A 20,836-nucleotide genomic window follows, 5' to 3' on the forward strand; every position below is an offset into this window, starting at 1 on the left:
CTCACACTTTCAACTCTTACTTCATCGTCATTTGCTCTCCCCAAGACCATTTAATTCTACAAATATATATATATATTAGTTTCATACTTGCCACTTCTGGACTGGCGGCAAGTACGCAATGATGTCATCGTGTATGCGCGGTCTCCAGCGCATCACTGAAGGGGAGGAAGGATTCCTTTGGAGCTGCACGGCTGTTCAGAGTTGACGGCTGTGAGAGCTCCAAGGCTCCCTGCGCAGAGGACATGTATGCCGCCAACGGTACGCAATACCCTGGTGCCCGGCGAGCAGAAGCACAACTCTTTACTGTTGTTCACCGGACCCCATAAAGCAGTAATGCCTTGATGGCAGCCCTGCGTCTATGTAGCTACTAAACCACCACCTACAGGCAAATACGTTGCAAGCAAGCAGTCATTTAACGCTGTGCAATACGCAGTGTAAATGGAACCCTAGCGGCTACTGTCGCTCTGGCGTTGAACCTTGCACTTGATTGGACATTTGAATAGAAGAAATGATTTCAGGACTTCACTTTGAATATTGCAAACTCTTGACTTGCTCAATTGTATGCAGCAATCCTTGCAGACACAATTCTTGCCTATTGTCTGTGCCATCCTCCAATAGACATGTATGGCCGAAAATGCTGCACAATAGAACACATGGTCACTCCGTCTGAATCCTTATAGTCAATGGCCTCATTGGTGCATGTGCCCAAATTCCTTTTTTTTTTTTTTTTGCTGAGTGGTTAGGACGTCAGCACCGATGGGGCCAGTGAGCATACGGGAGGGAAAGGAAAATGCAATATCAAATGGCTCTAAATTATGACTATGATCAATAGGCAGCAGCACTCATCCAAGTGTCACAATTCCATTAAAACAGCTGATTGGTGGTGCTGGAATTAGACTACATCAATCTAATATTGATAGCCTTTGCTAATAACAGAACATCAGTTTTATAAATCTAAACTAGATATAGATATCCCTCTGTAATTCAGACTGAACTGAAGTTTCCTTTAATTTCATTATTTTATTTTCCTCTCCAGTTGCAAAATACAGAATGGAAACCAGAATATGGGGAGCCAGTTTTTGTTCCAAGTTGGGGGGCAACTGTGACGGGAGCCCGTAAATTTCTCATAGCATACAACATAAATCTATTAACTACAAAGGAACTTGCTCATCGTATAGCACTTAACATCAGAGAAGGTGGTCGTGGGAAAGGTCAGGTGAGATGAAATGGTTGTGATGCGGTAAAGTATAATTAAATCTAATGGAATTGTAAATGTCATGATCAGACTTCTTTCAAAAAAACTCTTAACTTGCGCATAGGAAAGCTTTTCCCATGCAAATTTTTTTTCTCCCTTTTTATCTTAGCCTGGACGTCTCAAAAAAGTGCAGGCAATTGGCTGGTATCTGCAAGAAGAGAATCTGGCTCAACTTTCTGCAAACATATTAGATTATGAAATTACTCCTCTTCACATGGTGTATGAAGAAACGCGCAAAGATGCCAAGGTGCTTGATTTTTTTTATCTTTTTTTGTACCTGTAGGTTACCTTTTTGGTTTATTTTAAACTACTTTTGTCTTGTTTTAGGAGTTGAATCTTCCAGTTCTTGGCTCGCAGTTGGTGGGCTTAGTGCCTCTTCAAGCCTTGTTGACTTCTGCAGAATATTATATCAAAGAAGAAAACTTGTTTATATTGGAAGAAGAACACAAAATTCGACTGGTAATCTTTGCTTTCCTTCAGTGTAGGACCGGTTATTCATAAGCTCCTGTTCTGACAGTTTATTACCATTTCCATAGTTTGGGCTTTTCTAGGGCAGATTATAAAACGCGCTAAGAACACATTTCATTTTGTTGCAAGACCATCTTGATTTATGCATAATTTACATGGAATCTGTCAGCAGCTTTTTGCTGTTTGAGGGCAGCATGAGGTAGGGGCTGAGACACTGCCGGACTAGCTGCTCCTGTGCCTCCTGGTCTAACCACACCCCTAGCACTGATTAGCAGCTTACTGCCAATATACAATGTACATAGAAAGCTGCTAATCAGTGCGATACGTCTACAGCAGATAAAATGTATTGTAAGTGACAAATCACTGGAATCGGGGTCTCTTAGGCTATGGGTTGAACTAGATGGACTTAGTCTTCCTTCAACCTTAAAAACTATGTTACATCATGCTCTCAGATGGGGTAGCAAATGCCTGACAGATTCCCTTTAAAATGTTGTGTAACATATATTTAATATTTTAAAATGAAAACTAACCATTTGTATATTTAATTGTATTTTTATGTTTCCTGCTTTTCAAGGTTATTAACAGACTTGGGCTTGATTCATTGGCTCCTTTTGAACCTAGGAAAAGAATAATAGAGTAAGTCAAACTTGTGTCCCCCACCACCCCTTTTATCCTCTGGTATTCTGCCTATTAGACCCCAAACTACGCATTATGTATTATAGGTATCTTGTCCAAGATGACTTGTCAGGATCACTTATCACACAGACTTTGAAAGGTTTTGTGCACAGTGTGGGGGCACGGACAGCCACCCCTGGAGGCGGCTCTGTATCTGCGGCGGTGTCGGCTATGGTATGAAACCTTTAGATGATGGAATATATTTGAATGCAATCATTGTGTAGAACTAAAGCGACACACAACCAGGTGACAAAGATATTTGTCGTTTAGTTTTGTGTATCAGTTTTGCACTTTACAAACCTTTTTTAAACGATTACTCCACCATTTTTTATATTAATGACCTATCCTATGGTCACGTTCAGTATTTTACATCAGACAAAACCAGGAGTGGGTGATAAATGCAGAAGAGGTGACGTGTTTCTATTATACTTTTTCCTCTGATTGTTCCACTCCTGGTTTTGGTTTGCAGATATTGATGTAAAATGCTGAAGGTGTGAATGTGGCCTTTTGTAGAAGTCATCAATGTCAGATCAGTGATGGTAAGACACCTGGACCTCCACCATTCAGCTTTTCTATGTGCCAGCGGCAGCCGGATGTTGGCAGTAGTGGCGCTGAATAGCTCAGTTCCGCTAATTTGTGTCGTGGGCCTGGCTGTAGTGCATGACCCCCTTCTTATTCAAGGACAAAGGCAGCAGCCTCTATACCGTTTATGGAGCTATGCTGTTCAGCTTCACTACTGCTAACCAGGGTAGATGGCATGTAGAGGATCAACTAGAAAAAAATGTTTTTGTGGAATATTACTTACAAAAAAAATAAATAAATAAATAGAAAGATTGATCCATTTTAATTATCTGGATTCACCATGGTACTCTTTTGTTCCCTGGACATCTTGCTGAACCAATATTTGGAGACTTAATGTGTTTTAAAGCATGTGTGAATCTGCAACATCCTGAATTATGCAGGACTTTATCTGTTGTTTGGATTTCGAACACAGATATAATCTACCACTCCATGGTTATTTAATGTGTGCTTCATTTTCTTCATATCCTTATTTTTAGCATAGATTTGTCTTTATGTTGTGTATCTAAGAAGTAACGTTTCTCCTTGCGGAGAGTGACATGCTAAGCACATCAAGGTGAGGAGACTTTTTAAAAGACAATTTGCATCTTTATGGTATGGAAGTACAATTATATTTTAGCTGTATGTGGTATCCAACTAGCACTTTGTAGCGAAGGAATAAACAAATTTGGCATTAATCTAAGAGCAGATTCAGATAAGCGTATAAAAAAATACATTAAGTTTCATCCAGAAAACTCCGATTTTTGCACATCAGTCGTAATGAAGGGCTTGCTGGAGTATGATGTGGCATTTGTCACATACGGCAAATTCATTATCTTCTCAGTGGTACGCACCTCTGTGGCAATGACCTTTACACAATAGAATTAAAAAGTGCTCTGTCCTTGAGACCTTTTATTAGAAGGTAAATTGCAAAGTTGTTTGCTTATAATAAATAGGTACAATTGCAATGTGTTTAAGATGAAACAACCTCTTTTAATGAAATCATGTCTTCTTTTTTGATGGATGATGATAATATTGCAGTTTGGGTCACATTCTCGTTATAGGGAGCAGCCCTAGGATGTATGGTGGGGCAGATGACTTATGGAAAACGTCAATTTGAATCTTTGGATGGAGTGATGAGGGAGTTGATCCCATCTTTTCATCATGCAATTGATCAGCTGCTGGCTATTGTAGACTCTGACTCCAATGCATTTGGAAGCTATATGGTAATTTATTAATTTTTAAGTAGATTTTGACTTTAATTCCATTCGTCCAGGCTCCATTTTACCTAAATGTCTAAACTTTTTAGTCTTTATTATCTTCTCTTATTGCCTAATTTCAATTTCCCCCCTCTGCAGGCTGCATTAAAGCTTCCCAAAGACACCGAAGAACAACAACACAAGTGCGTATATATGATGACTATAGTGAATATCAGTGTAATGACACTACTGTAACACAACCTGTACCTGTCTCTGTATTGACCTCATAGTATAGGAAAGGGTTTTAATAACCAGGCATAAAGATATATATATTTATGTATTACTTTTGAGACAGAATAACTTCTGTATCTGTATTGGGTCATTCCTTAGTTATATGATTTGTATTGGACAACTTTCATATTTTGGCCCAAACTGTCTCTTGGGTGCAACTTTTTTTTTTTTTCCTATTTCTTTTGGGCATTTACTTTGCAGAAATTTCAGTTTTTCATGAATTGTTCTTCTAGGCTGAAAAATGAAGGCATTAATGTGGTATTTGACCAATGTCTAGGTCTGCATGTTGATCGTCAGTGGAGTTGCATGATGTCCAATGCTGTTACACAACTGCTAAAATACAACACGGGGCTATTGATTTTTATAGTTGTCACACGTCCCTGGCATATCTACCTCCTGTAGGTTCCATGAAACGGACTCTCATAACTCACCTCTTGCAATTTGACTTTTTTTGGTTGCAGCTCTGAAATAGTCTCATGGTAACAATTTTTGCTTTTTTTTGAGAATTGCTGTTGCACAATACATGTCACTGTGTCGCCTCAGACTGAAGAACTGTAAAATAAAAATGTCCTAATTGGCTGCTCTCTAGGTAGAATTTTATTGCTTGATTTTTATTTGGATAGTTGTTAAAAAAAAAAAAGAAAAAAAAAAAAAGCCATTTGGACGACAAGACTAGTGCAGGAGAAACCTTTTCTAGCCAGCAAAGTTTTCTATGGTCTTCAGCTATTCACATATGGCTTCTGTGCCTGTTATGACTCTAAGGCTGTGTGCCCACGTTGCGTTTTGCAGCAAAAACGCTGCAGAAACGCTTAAATGCATGGTAGAAGGTCTGCCATGTTCCCCAATGATAATCCTCATGTGCTGTGCACATGCTGCGGAAATTTCCGCTGCGGATTATCATTGCGGAAAAAAACGCAGCACTACCAATTATTTTGCGGAAGCGCTGCGTTTTCGCCACCATTGACTTGCATGGATTCTGCATCACATCATATGTAGATGCGCATTCCACGCTTTTCAGTGTGCGGATGGTACCCAGGTCTAGAGGACAGGAGACTCTCCTCTGGACCCGGGTACCATAGAACCTGTGAAAAAAAGAATAAAATAAAAAATAAATGTTTTATATTTACCTTCTGATGGCCGCCGCTGCGCTCGTCCTCCCATGCCGGCAGATCGCGGTGGACTGAAGGACCTGCGCTGACGTCAGTCATGTGACGGCAGGTCCTTCAGTGTACCGCGATCTGCCGGCAGCCAGGACGGAGCGACGCAAGACTCCGGGGGGCCATCAGAAGATAAGTATAGATTTTTTTTTTTATTATTTTTAACCATTCTTTTACGGTCACACTATATAAATCCATGCCGTTTTGCATGGATTTATATAGTGTAACCAAGTTGATAAGTACTTTCCAAGTGATGCTAAAATCGCTTGGAAAGCGCTTGACACCCGCATGCGGAAATGCATGTGAAGAACGCTTCACATCCGCTTGTCCCTGGCAGGAAAAAACCCATGTACAATCCGCATGCGTTTTTTCTGCCAGGGAGATGCAGAAACGCTCAGGAAAAATCCGGAGCATTTCTGCATCGTGGGCACATAGCCTTAATCTGGATATTTAAAGGGAAGCTGTCAGCAGGTTTTTGCTACCTCATGTGAGAGCAGCATGATGCAGGCAAAGAGAAGCTGAATCCAACATGTGTGACATAGTTTACTGGGTGCAGCAGCTCTGACACAGTTTTTAGATTTAGCAATACAGCAGAGCTGAGGAAGCTAGCCCCGCCCACATCAAGCTCTATATATACAATGTCTATAGACAGTGAGCTGCTTATCACAGGGGGGGGGGGGGGTGTCAGACTAGCATGCACATGCTGTGTCCCAGCAATGATAAGCTCCTGGTGCTAAAACAATAATTGCAAGCAAACAAAATCACTGAGCTTGATAGGAGAGGCATCACTGTTATCTGTGTTAACCCCTACATCATGCTGTACTCAGATTACATAGCAAAACCTGCTGACAGATTCCCTTTTAATAAAGGCATCAATTTCCTCTTTTTTTTTTTTTTCTCCAGACGTTTCCAGTCTCTACAGAATGGCCTAAAGGAGGCAGTTAGTGTGCCCCTAAGTCTGGCTGAGAAAATAAGCACTTTGTGGAAGCCACTGTTGGAGCTGTCAAAATACGGCAATACGTCATGTATATCTGACTTGCAGGTACGAACATGAAATTGAATATATTTCCATTTTTGTGTAAGTATTATACAATCAATTGTGCAAATGCTGATAACCTTATATTCTTGTCAAGAAGAGGGGACGTCACTAGAAAATGCCATACGTGGATTTTTATTTTTTCTTGCGCTTTTTAATTTCATTGCATTTTAATGTTTGTTTTGGCACATCTGTGATTGGATTGTTCTTTTAACTAGGTGGCAGCTAAAGCTTTAGAGACTGGAGTCTTTGGAGCTTATTTCAACGTTCTTATTAACCTCCGAGAAATCAAAGATGATGAATTTAAAAGTCAGGTAAAAAATTTAAAAGGATTGATCACTTTTATTTCACCAAATGTGTCTGGGCATAATTTTGTGGCACTCCCTATAAATGTATTACTGGATCCCCTTTTTTGTGAGGTATTGTCCGCTAGTTAGTGCAGCCTTTAGTTTACAAAGAATTCCAAGATGCACAAATATATATGGATTCATAGAATATGGCTAAATTAAATATTTCAGTTTACTCAAATGATGATAAAAAATACAAGACACTCAAAAGACACAGATAGATATATAGATAGTGTATACCAACAAGATACGAAACAATAATGCATTGTACTCCAAGAGTTCATCAAGAGAAGCCCCTGAAACAAAGCAACCCAGATTGTACCGGAGAGTAAACTTAAAGGGAATCTGTTAGATTAATGCTGCCAATACCACAAGCAGCATGAATCACACTGACTGTGCGACTGCAGCTGTGCATGTGTTACTCTGAAATGCTGCAGTGGTTCCCCGAGAAAGCATACTTAGATCCCGGCCGGATTTTCTTTAAAATTCTTTTTATTAGGAGATTTTTACAGCATGGGGAACAAGAGGTCAGGAAAGGAAAGGCAACCAAATAAAGGAAAAGAGAAAATGGGGTAGGGAGGAAGTCCCCGGCCGGCGTTTTCAATGCGCGTCTGCTGACTTGTCCAGTGCGGTGTCTGGCTAGGTCCAACCCACACCCCTCCCCCTTCTCGTCTGGGACCTCCATCTTTCTCCAGACTGGGGGTTCCCCTGATCTTTTGTTCCACTCTGTGCCCAACCACAGTGACCGCAGAGGTGGTTGCACATGTACGACTTTCTCTATTCAACTCCATGAGAGTTAGAAAACAGCCGAACGAGCACACAGCTGTATTAGAAACCTTAAATGGGGGGGGAGAGGAGAGGAGAGGAGAGGGTGGGCCATACAGGGGTGGATTAAGAGTAGCAAGGTTCCCTGACAGTTTAGAAGGCAGGGACACACACACACACACACACACACACACACACACACACACACACACACACACACACACACACACACACACACACACACACACACACACACACACACACACACACACACACACACACACACACGTGTGTCACATGATCCCCTGTGATAGATCATGTAATAGTTCACATGAAATTAATTTGGCACAATATTAATATATTAATTATAATTATTTTTTTTTTTAGCGTTTCCGCAGCGGCAATTCCGCTGCAGAAACGCTTGGTAGAAGGGCTGCCATGTTCCCCAATGATAATCCGCATGTGCTGTGCACATGCTGCGGAAATTTCCGCTGCGGATTATCATTGCGGAAAAATCCGCAGCACTGCCAATTATTTTGCGGAAGAGCGGCGTTTTCGCCGCCATTGACTTGCTTTGGAACGCATGGATTCCCCATCACTGCATCTGTACATGCGGATTCCATGCGTTTCAATGTGCGGATAGTACCCGGGTCTGGAGAAGAGGAGACTCTCATCCGGACCCAGGTGCCATAGAACCTGTAAAAAAAGAATAAAATAAAAAATAAATATTATACTTACCTTCTGATGGCCCCCGGTGTCTTTATCCGATGCGTCCTGGCTTGCCGGCAGCTCACTGTAGACTAAAGGACCTGTGGTGACGTCATTTAGTCATGTGACGGGTCACGCGACCGCTGACGTCGGCAGGCCATCAGAAGGTAAGTGTATATATTTTTTACCATTCTTTTACGATCACACTATATAAATCCATGCCGGTTGCATGGATTTATATAGTGTGACCAAGTTGTCAAGTACTTCTCCAAGTGATGCTAAAATCGCTTGGAAAGCGCTTGAGAACCCGCATGCGGAAATGCATGTGAAGAACGCTTCACATCTGCTTGTCCCTGGCAGGAAAAACGCATGTACAATCCGCATGCGTTTTTTCTGCCAGGGAGAGCAGAAACGCTCAAAAAAAAATCCAGAGCATTTCTTTATGGTGGGCACATAGCCTTACATTAATTGTGTGACTTAATATTGAGCACACGTAGCCATCTATACACAGCGGCATATACAGACACTCGCCATCCCCCGGCTCCCGTCGTCCAGCTTCTCTCCGGTGCAGCAGTGCAGGCCGGGCGCGCGCTGCATGACATCACACTAGCAGACAGGGCCGCGTCTCCTAGCTGCAGGCAGAGGCGGAGGGCCCCCGGACCGCTCCCCCAGCAGCAGCGCACGGCCGCTGCTGCTTCTTTGGCCGGGCCAGCACACAGGGAAGTTAACAGGTGCAGTGCTGGCCCGGCCAAAGAAGAAGCACTGGCCGTGCGCCGCTGCTGGGGGAGCGGTCCGGGGGCCCTCCGCTTCTGCCTGCAGCTAGGAGACGCGGCCCTGTCTGCTAGTGTGATGTCATGCAGTGCGCGCCCGAAGAAGAAGCAGCGGCCATGCGCCGCTGCTGGGGGAGCGGTCCGGGGGCCCTCCGCCTCTGCCTGCAGGTGTGTGCCGTGGCGCCGCACTTATTATAATGAGGACAATCTGGCCATGGAGCCCCAGGCCCCTTGGGGCCCTGGGCTGTAGCCCAGATTGCCCTCATTATAATCCACCTATGGGGCCATATGACCAGACTTGTCCATCAGCCTTCTCCAGTTGGAAGAAATGAGAAAACTGTTAATTTTGAATGAGGCTGATGGACCGATCTCCTTACATGTTCCTCCCATCAATTGCCATTTTGAGAACCGTAGTGTTAAGCTGTCTCAATGAAGTGCTGTCTGCTTGTTAGTGTTAGCTTTCCTTAAGTGAGGAGATCAACATAAACTGGACAATCCCCCTAAAGGTATAAAATGTTGCAATAATTACTTTTTGTGGTTTTAAACTACTTTTGTTGACATGAATCATTATTTCAAATTTCTAAATCAAAAGTGCTAAATTATATCCTTCAGTCCAAGATAATTTTATAAAAATTATGCGTTAGTGGAGTATCCACCAGAAAGATGGGGTACAGCTAGTTTTCTGGCATAGAAGTGGCAGATAATTGCACAACCTGTAATTGGGCTTGGGAAAGGTCCATCATACCCCAAACTATTCCCTATAATTTACTCCAGAAATTGGCCCAAATTCTTTAAAAAAAAAAATCTTTTTCAGCTCATGCTTGGTGATTATTTAAGTTTGTGGCGCCCAAAGTTGCACCAAATTTATTACAAAGTGTGCAGTACTTGTTCAAAATCCTTCTGCAGTAATTTGCACTAATAAAAATAAATAAATATATAATATAAAATATATAATTATTATTAATAATATTATTATAAAAATTTCTTGATGAATTCTCACCTAAGTGACATCAGTTTCTATAGACTTGTGCATACAAAAATATAATTTTTTGGTGTTTATTTCCCTTAGACTCGGAAGAAGATTTTCCAGCTGTTAGACGAGGCAAAGACGTCTGCTGAATCTGTGCTGCTACTTTGTGAGGGGCGAGAGTAAAATTTAACTAAATAAATGTTTATTTGCTGTCACTTTTGACTGTTCTGAGTTTGATTCTAGAGCACTTTTGGTACAACAGAAATTCAATTCACTGAAACATTCTTGTGTTTGAAATGGACTCATGTGGTTTTCTGTAGTGTATATACTGATCTTTAATCTTTGGAGAGATTCAGAACTTTGGAAATATGTAATCTTATTTAAGGCCAATTACTACCAATGTTTATAATTTGTGATGAGCGAGCACTAAAATGCTCGGGTCGAGCAAATTGGAATACTCGGGTGCTCGACCCGAGCAACGAGCCCAATGTAAGTCTATGGGAAACTCGAGCATTTTTCAGGCGACTCCCCCCAGTGGTCTGCAGAGGGCCTAAAAATTGCCCAAATCGATGGGGACAGCATGGGGAAGACCCCAGGAAGCATTTCTGACTCCCAGGTCACTGCTGTCAACAACGTGGTCAGAGTATTACGCCACTTTTACGGACTCACAATAAAACATACAAAAACGAAGCCAAAATGGATTTTCCTGGGAAATAAATATGTTAAGGAACATCCTTTCCAGGGTAATGGCTTGTATAGAAGGCAAAATAAGTAACCAAAAACAAAAATACTCCTCCACACCTTGGGCTATGTTCACACGTTGCGTTTTTGATGCGGTTTTTTTGCATTGCTTTCAACCAAGACAAATGCATTCACCAGGAAATGTAATTTTAACATTTTACAACCTTATCTGGCCATGTGGTGTGTGACACATCATCAGACACTTCCTGTTTTATTTATGATGGAGGGACTCTGAAAGTCATAAAGCCTATTTTTATAGGGACATCAGATGGCCCTTACTATTCTTAAAAGGCCAGCAGTCGGCCCTAGCTATTGTTAGAGAGCCATCAGCCGGCTATGCTTTGTTGTTCCCATTATTAACAAGTGGGTCTCCTATACTGTTATTGCGTATCCAGTGACTGCAAGGGCTGCTAACAATTTGGACGCAACCCTATACCCCTTTGAAGAGACATAGAGGGGGGTCTCAGTAAAAAAAAAATGTTCCCATTAGAAAGGAGCGGACCTCCTATACTTGTAATGCCCATGCACTAAGTGTATTGGCTGACAAACATTTACCCCTGGGGGGTATACATGAACATACTGTATCAAAATTTTTTTTTATGGGCATCATAAACACCCTTTAAAAAAAATTAGGTGGGTGTTGCATCACGGACCACGGTTACCCTGGTGATATGGTGGTGGAGGATGAGAAGAAGAGCAAATAGCCAAAATCAGGAAGCGTATACCCATTTGTGAGTGTGAAAAGGTGCATGGGAATACACCTCTCAAGAAAAGACGACACTGGATTGGAGTTTGTTACACTGCTATCATTCGGTGGTGTTGAGAAGTCTGGCCCAATCCAGCCCATGTTCATTTTTATAAGAGTCAGCCTGTCAGCATTTTCAGTTGACAGGCGGATGCGCTTATCGGTTATAATTCCACCAGCGGCACTAAAAACCCGCTCTGATAAAACGCTGGCGGCAGGGCAGGCCAGGACCTCCAAGGCATAGAGAGCCAGTTCATTCCACGTATCCAGCTTGGATACCCAATAATTAAAAGGCACAGCGGAATCACGGAGGATGTTGGTACGGTCGGCAAGGTACTCCCTCAACGTCTTCCCAAACTTTGCACTCTGTGAGTACCCCACGCCTCGGTGCCTGTCTAATGGGAGGGTCTGAGAAAACTCTCCCAGAACTTTGACAGTGTTCCCCTGCCTCTGCTGGATTGAATGTGTCTCTTGCCTGTACTCCTTGGTTGTCCAACGAAGTGTGCCCTCTGCCACCAGCGTTTTCAGATGGGAATTTTTTTTAATAGTTCCGCAACAAGGGCCTTCTGGTACAGCCCCATTTTTGTAGACCTGTCCGCCTCAGGAATAAGAGATATAAAGTTCTCCTTGTAGCGTTGGTCTAGAAGTGTCACCAACCAGTAATGGCTGTCACCCAAAATTTTGAGAACGCGAGGGCAGTGGCGTACCGCCCATGGCGGCAGACCACGCGACTGCTATGTGGCCCGTGAGCCGGGGGGGCCCCGTAGCGGACCACGCGACTGCTATGGGGCCCGTGAGCCAAGGGGCCCGTAGCAGTCCAGGAGTGGACATATCGCCGCCGGTGCAGCTGTGCTGGGCCCGCAAGGTGCAGCTGCTCCCTGCACATGGCGGTCAGGGAGCGATCCCTGCAGCTCCGCTGCTGTCAGGAGGAGAATGATGTCATCATACAGCGCGCGCCTGGGTCAGGAAGAAAGCTGCTGGCAACCAGGAGGATGCTGCTGCAGGGGAGCGAGCTGAGGTAATTTTTTTTTTTTTTTTGAAATGCTGGGGAGGTGAGGTGGGGGGAGAGGAATGATGGGGCTGGAAAGAGCAATAATGGGGCTGATGGGACTAGGGAAAGCAAAGATGAGGCTGGGGAGAGAAATTATTGGGGCTGGAGACAGGGCTTATGGGGCTGGGAAGAGGAATAATGGGGATGATGGGGCTGGGGAGAGGAATAATGGGGTTGATGGGGCTGGGGAGAGCAATAATGGGGCTGATGGGTCTAGGGAGAGCAATGGTGGGGAAGGGGAGAGCAATGACGTGTTGCTGGGAGAGAGCAATGATGGGGGTGGTGGGAGAGAGCAATTATGGGGGTTTCACTTTGCTTGTACTGTGAAGCCTTGTATGTTTTCCGTGTGCACATAGCCTTACAGTTAGTTGGGGAGAGTCACAGAGACTGAATAATTTATATTATTGGCTTGTGGAGATTATAGTTAATGGGGGGCACAGTGCTGCTTATCACTTTATATTTTGATTACTAAGTGGCTAATAGTATAATAATGGGGGGGTACATATCTGTATTCGAGGACACAGAGCGGGGGAGACACATGTATACATGCAATATGTGACCTTGTTATTATCTAGGCTTGAGATCATCGTGACAAGACGAGTCGTGGCTGGGAGATGTCGACATGAAGGTCTGACCAGATGGAGAAGAAGCAGCAGAAACCGGCTCTGGTCAGATGAGACGTCAGCATTAAGTGCCTGGATGTAAATATTACTCTATATCTGCACTGTGTGACTTGAAGTGATAATGTTATCTGTAAAATCCCTTAGGCTGTACTCTCACATTTGTGTGACATGTCCGTGTGCTGCCAGATCTTTTTATCGGATGGTCCACTGACTCGTACAGTTTTATAGATCCATTCACACATCCATGAAAATCACGGATCTGAGAATGAGATCTAAGAGGGTGAGAGAATGTCCTGTTCTGATCCGATTTTGAGGATTAGAATAGGACATGCTCAATGCGTCAGTAAAACAGGGCAGCACACAGATGCAGAAATGTAGCCTTATTATGTATAGCACAGTCCCTTAGTATATAGTGTACTCACTTATTATGTATAGCGCCATCCTTAGTTGTATAGTTTCCTCTTTTATTATGTATAACACCCTCCCTTATTATGTACCATCCTCTCTAGCGGCTCAAAGTTGGGGGGTCATACTGTGTTGGGGTCAGCATACTTTACCCTGGGAGTTGAGGTCGGGTACAGTAGGGTCATTATACTGTGCATGTGGAGGAATTCACCATGGGGGTTTCATACTGTGTTTGAGGGGCCCTTTTATTGGCATCACACTTTATGGGGCAATGAAAGAAAGATCTACAACGTCAGCAGGAGGAAAATTTACTATGTAAAGGATGGAAAGTTGTGAGATCTGATCTTTGGTGACCCCGACAATTATTTTACATTTTTTTTTTTTTTTTTTTTGCGGGGGGCCCAATTAGAGCTTCTGCTATGGGGCCCCATGATTCCTATGTATGCCCCTTCTTACTGCCTTGGAAGATGCTGGTTTGCTCTTCTATAAAACATGAGCTTTCAGAAAAAAAAAAAAAGGTTGAAGAAACCAGCTTCCAAAAGTGCAAATGTAGCACCCTGAGGATTCGGCTGCTACAGGGGTATTGCACCTCAACCCAGAGGTGTGATTTTCCACTCCCGGGTAAGGATGGAGTGTGGAACTGAGCTCAGTTAGCTGCATGCACTACACACATCCCATTTCCGGGGAACAGACCGATGGTACTCCCACTAGAGAAATGTGCAGGTACGACAGTGTCTGTTCCTGGCTGGAGTGGGAGGGGGGTGGAACATCCCAGTAGTGTAGGGGCAGATAGGGGGAGCAGCCTGGGTAAAGCTAGGAGCTCATTGGGTGCTGGTCACCTGAGCTCACACATAGAGGGAGTATTTAAGGGGGGCACCATCTTAGGACAGGGTCTTTTGTAGAGTGAGTCAGTCTGTCAGAGTGTAACCTGAGGAGCAGAGCAGAGGAGAAGAGCAGCTCCAAGGCCAAGAGAGCGAGAGGAGAAAGAAAGACCCAGAGGGGGAGAACGAAGGAACTCCAAGAGCCCAAATTAGACCAGAGGGTGAAGAGTTGGCACAAGGGTACCGGATCCCAAGCTGGTGGAGGGCACTAATCCTCAGCCAGAGACCGGAGGTCGTGGGCAGGATCTGCCACGACCACCCACTAAATCCACCCGGAAGGCAGACCAGGAATAGGGTCAGGGAACCCAGAGACAAGGGTTTACCACCAAGAGGCCCGAGGGAGCCGGAAATAGGTGGATCCCTGGTGGGGAAGGCCAGAGAAGAGGACAGGACAGAAAGGGAGCTCAGGACCACGCTCCAAAATCACCTGGGGGTTGGCCGAGTCCAGGACCTGGTGGACGCAGCACGGCTCGGGTGGTCACTCAAGGCCGGAGTGACCAGAACAACTGCAGTAAGTAAAAACCCTGAACTGCACAGCCCGACTCTGAGTCTCATTTCCATCCTCGCTGCACCACCACAACCCCCATCCTCTACATCTGACCCCCTGAGGCTATACCCCTCCCGTTGGGGGTTATACTACCTGAGCTGCACATACATCACCAGCCTCAGCGGACCCTGCTGCAGCGGCGGCCGTATTGACCGCAATTCAATGGGTGGCGTAGTCGACACAAAAGAACATCTAGTAACATCATAAGGACTGCCACACACTGAGCTTGACACCCTGGGCACGGACCGGGTCACAGCCACTCGGAGACTACAACCCCCATCTGATCCGGCTCCGGGTATCCCCCAAACAACACTGGCCCAGGGGGCGCGTCACAAATATTTATTGAAGCAAATCCACGCAGTTTAAAAATTTCCAAATTACATCGGGGAATCTCACATGGAAAAAACGCAACGCGTTTCGAACACAGAGCTGTGTTCTTTGTCAAAGCTAACATGCATATGACACTCTATAGTATTATATCCAATAACAACCAATCAGATCGATATGCTTGGTCACATGAGAGTGAATAAGGTGCATAATTAGTGTGAGCCAATCACATAAAATGGAAGAAACGATAAAACCATTGTAAAGAGAAAGAACAAAAAAAAAAAAAAAGGAAGATAAAATTCATTTTAACATGGAATGTTACATGAAATGAATAAAATAAACTGACAGAAACATGAAGTAGAATCAATAATGAAACATGATTTCACGGCGTGCATTGAGTCCGTCTGGGAAACGAGATCCAAGGTTGTAGATCCAGAATGCTTCTCTGGTGAGTAAACGGTGTCTGGAATCTCCTCCTCGATGTGCAGATTTAACCCTCTCTATACCAATGACCTGTAGAGAACTGCACGATCTCTGGTGAAATTGAATAAAATGCCTAGAGGCATGTGAAATATTACGGTTGGTACTAGAAAGAGAAGATATATCAGTTAAATGTTCTGAAATGCGAACTTTAAGATTTCTTGTTGTGCAACCAACATATATAAGATCACAAATTTTGCATAGAATTATATAAACCACATTCGTGCTGTTACAATTTATGTGTCCTTTGATTTTGAAAGTTTCTGTGTGGTTATAATTGAAAAATTCTTTAGTAGCTGATGTATGTTTGCATGTCCGACATCTATTTTGGCCGCACTTATAGAAACCAGAGTAATTTAACCAAGTATTACTTTTTGAATTATTAGAGGAGAAAAAAAGACGGTAAAACGATATTACCAATAGTGACACCTCTCCTTGCTACTACAGAGCAATTGGATTGTAAAATTTTGGATAAAGTTGCATCCTCATACAAAATGGATATGTGTTTGAAAAAAATAGATTTGATTATATTAAACTGAGGGCTATACTGCAATGACAGGACTAGTCTATTAGAATTATTGTGAACAATACGTGGTCCCAAATTTTGGTGTCTCTTGTGTTTGATTATATGTTTGGCTCTGCTCAGGGTCCATTTAGGATACCCCCTTTCTGAAAGTTTGGACCATGTATGTGTAAGTTCTGTAGATAGTGTTTTCATCATTGCAGTTCCTTGCAACACGTGTGAATTCACCCACAGGTAATGCTTTGATAGTATGGGGCGGATGACTACTACTTGCATGCAAAATAGTATTTCCAGACTGTGGTTTACAGTAAGTACTAGTCAATATGTGTTGATCTGGAATGCCCCGCAAATTCAAATCCAGAAATGAAATGGCAGAAATTTCAACCCTATACGTAAATGTCAGATTGCAATGATTGACATCTAAATATTGAACAAAGTCGGGTATGGCAGACACATCGCCCGACCAAACAAACAGTAAGTCATCTATGTACCTGCCATACCAAACCAGGTGTTTGGTAAAGGGATTATCAGTACTGTAAAGATAACCTTCCTCCCAATAGGCCATAACTAGATTGGCTAATGATGGAGAGTGTTTAGCACCCATTGACACGCCTCTCGATTGTAAATAATATTGGCCATCAAAAGAAAAATAATTACATGTCATAAGAAAATTGACCACTTGTATGATAAATGTACATAGGTCTTCCGTATAATCACTATATTTTTTCAGATGATATGAGAGTGCTTCCACTGCAATTTCCCGAGGGATTGAGGTATATAATGCCGTTATGTCACAAGCAATCCATGCAAAATCTCGTCTCCAAACTATATTAGAAAGTTGTCCCAATACATCTCCAGTATCTTTGAGAAAACCAGCTGTTCGTTGTGATAATGGTTGCAAAAGCGAGTCAACCCACTCACTTAATCGTTCCGTGACTGATCCTATGCCCGAGATGATGGGCCTCATAGGGGGTGGGCTGACTCCCTTATGTACTTTGGGCAATGCATGCATAATAGGGGTGATTGGAAAATCTACCAAAAGGTAATCTCTTTGGTTTTTAGATAATACACCCAACATATAACCGTCACTTACAATTTCATAGGTTTGTTTTTTAATATCTACAATCGGATCACACCTTAATTTACGATATGTGGATGAGTCCTCCAATAAAGATGCAACCTGGGATCTATATGTGTCAGTGTCCAGCACAACTACTAAGCCCCCCTTATCAGCCATACGTATAACAATATGTGGCATATTTCTCAATTCCTGCAATGCTTGATGGTGTAAAGATGATAAGTTATGGTGGGAACCATGGTGCTTGACATCTTGTGCCAGCGATTTGAGCTCTCTTTCCATTGTGTCCTGGAAGCGATCCATACAGTCCACCCGTGTTTGTAAGGGATAAAAAGAAGGATTTCTGGTTTTGAACGAAGTAGACATCGAGGTTTGAATAGAAGCCGGTTCCAAAGGATTCTGAAGATCCTGCAAATGCAATAAAGACATCTGTTCTTTGAAATTCAAGTCTCTGTATTCATTGACAGTAATTTGAGGGAGTTCAGGTTGCTCATTGTCCTCTGTTGTAAAGTGTTTTTTTATAGTAAGATTCCGTATGAATCTATTCAGATCCAATAGAGTGGAGAAAAGGTTGAAATTACGGTCTGGTACAGTCTGTGTTTTTTCTTCTAACCGTATCAGACCTATTAACTCCTTTCTGGAGATATGACTTGTGACAGACAAGTCCTTAATGCTATCCCTCCCTAACTGATTTTCTTTTGTAGCTCTCAGGTGTGATGTTATGGAGATTACTTGGAAAATGAGGATTTAGACTTGGGGGTAAACAAGTTATTGGAAGTCTCCATGAGAGCACAGAGGTCTTTTTGAAATTATTTTGGAATGCATTATACAGGGCTGCACAGGAACGAAAAAACAGACCTGGCACATATAGTATGTTGGCAGGTGGAATATACTGTAACACCACCCCAACCCCACATAAAGGAAAAATAGTAATATGCAATGCAAGGTTCAGTGACTTTTGCTTTTTGTCATACTCTGCACCACTCCCTTAAACAGGTTGTCCAGGATTCATTTTTATTTGTCCCTAGGCTTGTAGACATAGGTTTGTTATTTTCTAACAGTACTGACCCTCTGTTGCAGCTCCCATCCTGTAGACAGTAGAGACATCATGACTACAGAGCATATAACCGCTGTTGCCAATCACTAGGATCAGCATTCATGAACCGGTACGGATACACATTAGATAGCTGTCAGCTGAATGATCATTTGTATAACCGCTATATCTGTCATCTCTGAAACATACAAGAACACTAGGTTCTGCCAAGTGCTCCTTGGTTCTTTATGAAAAAGCCATTACCAGACTTTTTCACACTCCTCTGTCCTCCTGCAGGTTTCTCTGACAGTGGCTTTGTAAAGGAGTTGTGAAGCTCTTGACACCTCCCCTCTGGCGGACACAGACAGAAGAGGGCCCCTGTACAAGAACAATTTATGGGCCCTTTGCAGTCCAATAGCTCATTGTAATGCACAATATCACCTGTTTTGCAAGTCACAATGGGCCCCCTTACCTCTTGGACCCCTGTGCGGCTACACAGGTTTCACCAATGATATGTCCGCCCCTGCATCTCCCATTGATGATTGTATAATGATACAATGCATTACCATGTTTTGTCTATTTTGTGGACTGCAGCACTCAGCTAACCAGTAGATAAGGTTAACTATTGGGGGGCAAGCCCATAAAGAGAGGAGTTAAGAAGGAATAGTTAAATTCAGTTTCCTGTTTGTCAAACAGTTAGTGTAAAGTACTACAAAGGAGAAGGACATAAGGTCCAGCAAACCGGCATCAAAAAGGGTGTTGTGTGTGAAGAAGGGAGACCATACGTGGATAGCAAGTTCTAGAGTGGACAAGTGGGGAAGGATCCTTTACCTCAGGCAAGTGGGGGGCTACAGAAAGCGTTATTTACACTAGATAAGAAGTGGAAGTGTAGCCAGACCTGAGGGTCATAGGGAAGCTGGCCAAGCTAGACATGAGTTCTCCTCTGGTGTGTGTGTGTCCCACATCAACTTGAAGTTGAGAATGGTCGTGAGGAGTCATAGTGACAAAGTTCAGAGCTAGTGATGTGCAAACGTGCTCGGGTAAGGCGTTCTCAGAGTACGCTCGAGTTCTAACCGAGTATCTTTGGCGTTTTTGTTGCCGCGGCTGCATGTCTCACGACTGTTAGACAGCTGCAACACATACAGGGATTGACTGTTGGTTAGACAGCCGCAACACATGCAGGGATTGCCTAACAGCCGCGAGACATGCAGCTGCAGCGTCGTGAACCTATTTGACAAGCATGCTGAAGATGCTCAATTAGGACTCGAGCGTGTGCGGATAACCCCTTATCCAAGCACGGTCGCGCATCACTACTCAGAGCAAAAGAAGATGGATGCTCTCATTGCGATCTGTTTGACTGTAACATGTAATGGAAGAAATATGTCGCCACATGTAACCGTTAAGTTCTTTCCTCTGGATTGTGCAGAAGATGAATTCTTAAAGTCTCATCCCTGTTATCTGATGCATTTCATAAATTCATTGAGCAAAGTGAAGTTTATTTTTTCTAGTCTTCCTCATTCATCTCTACTTTGTCGGGTCCTAGCCTGCTATGTCAAGGGTCAGCATGCGGTCTGCAGTGGCATATTGCTAAGGTAATAGCATACACACCTAGCCAGGATCACCTTTTTCTGGAGAGTGATGGAGCATTGATGTGATCCGTGGCTGCCTCGTCCTTTATAGCTCCTCTCCCAAAGTGGAAAGAAAAAAAAAGAATCAGCCGTTAGAAATTCAACAGGCCGGATCCTTCGCTCCATCAAATTACATCTAAGTTTTGGGAGGCCCTATATACGTTAAACTTTTTGCCACTCCTGCCAAAATGTACAAGTTTGGCCAGCTTTTGTATGGGAGCCGGTAGACCACACGAGACCTCTAATCTCAGTGATCTAGAAGTTGGCATGCACAGTAGCCATCACTACGTGAATACTGAGCCTATCAATAAAAACTGCGGCAGATGTGGAGAGCCGGCGCTGGAGTGAGTGTGGATGAATATGTGTATTTGTTATTTTTTTCCAATGCACATAAAACCTTGCATTTAAATCTGAAAATCCATTTAAAGATCATTCTGGCTGCAGTATATATGACAAAGGAAATAACACTGTTTTTAGTTGGATGCAAGCCACCAGCACTTATACAGACTACATCCAAATATCACATTATGCTGCTCCTTCATTGTACTATGATATCAGTGAATTCAATAACTTAG

General features: G+C 43.2%; 1 protein-coding gene across 1 annotated transcript in view; it reads left to right on the plus strand.

Moving 5' to 3' along the window:
* The window catches only part of FTCD (formimidoyltransferase cyclodeaminase), a 23,437-nt gene extending 13,023 nt beyond the window's left edge, over positions 1 to 10,414 (plus strand). Inside the window, exons 5-14 of the mRNA XM_073645635.1 lie at positions 1,037 to 1,216; positions 1,365 to 1,502; positions 1,583 to 1,714; positions 2,298 to 2,359; positions 2,446 to 2,572; positions 4,021 to 4,182; positions 4,315 to 4,358; positions 6,507 to 6,645; positions 6,858 to 6,953; positions 10,299 to 10,414. Of these exons, the coding sequence (XP_073501736.1) occupies positions 1,037 to 1,216; positions 1,365 to 1,502; positions 1,583 to 1,714; positions 2,298 to 2,359; positions 2,446 to 2,572; positions 4,021 to 4,182; positions 4,315 to 4,358; positions 6,507 to 6,645; positions 6,858 to 6,953; positions 10,299 to 10,382 (1,164 nt within the window). The 3' untranslated portion in view covers positions 10,383 to 10,414. The remainder of the gene's footprint in view (positions 1 to 1,036; positions 1,217 to 1,364; positions 1,503 to 1,582; positions 1,715 to 2,297; positions 2,360 to 2,445; positions 2,573 to 4,020; positions 4,183 to 4,314; positions 4,359 to 6,506; positions 6,646 to 6,857; positions 6,954 to 10,298) is intronic.
* The last annotated feature ends 10,422 nt before the right edge of the window (positions 10,415 to 20,836 follow it).

This window comes from Phyllobates terribilis, unplaced genomic scaffold (genome assembly GCF_046119375.1).
Source record: "Phyllobates terribilis strain yellow unplaced genomic scaffold, ASM4611937v1 Scaffold_9__5_contigs__length_417890890, whole genome shotgun sequence".
In the NCBI taxonomy this organism is placed as follows: Eukaryota; Metazoa; Chordata; class Amphibia; order Anura; family Dendrobatidae; genus Phyllobates; species Phyllobates terribilis.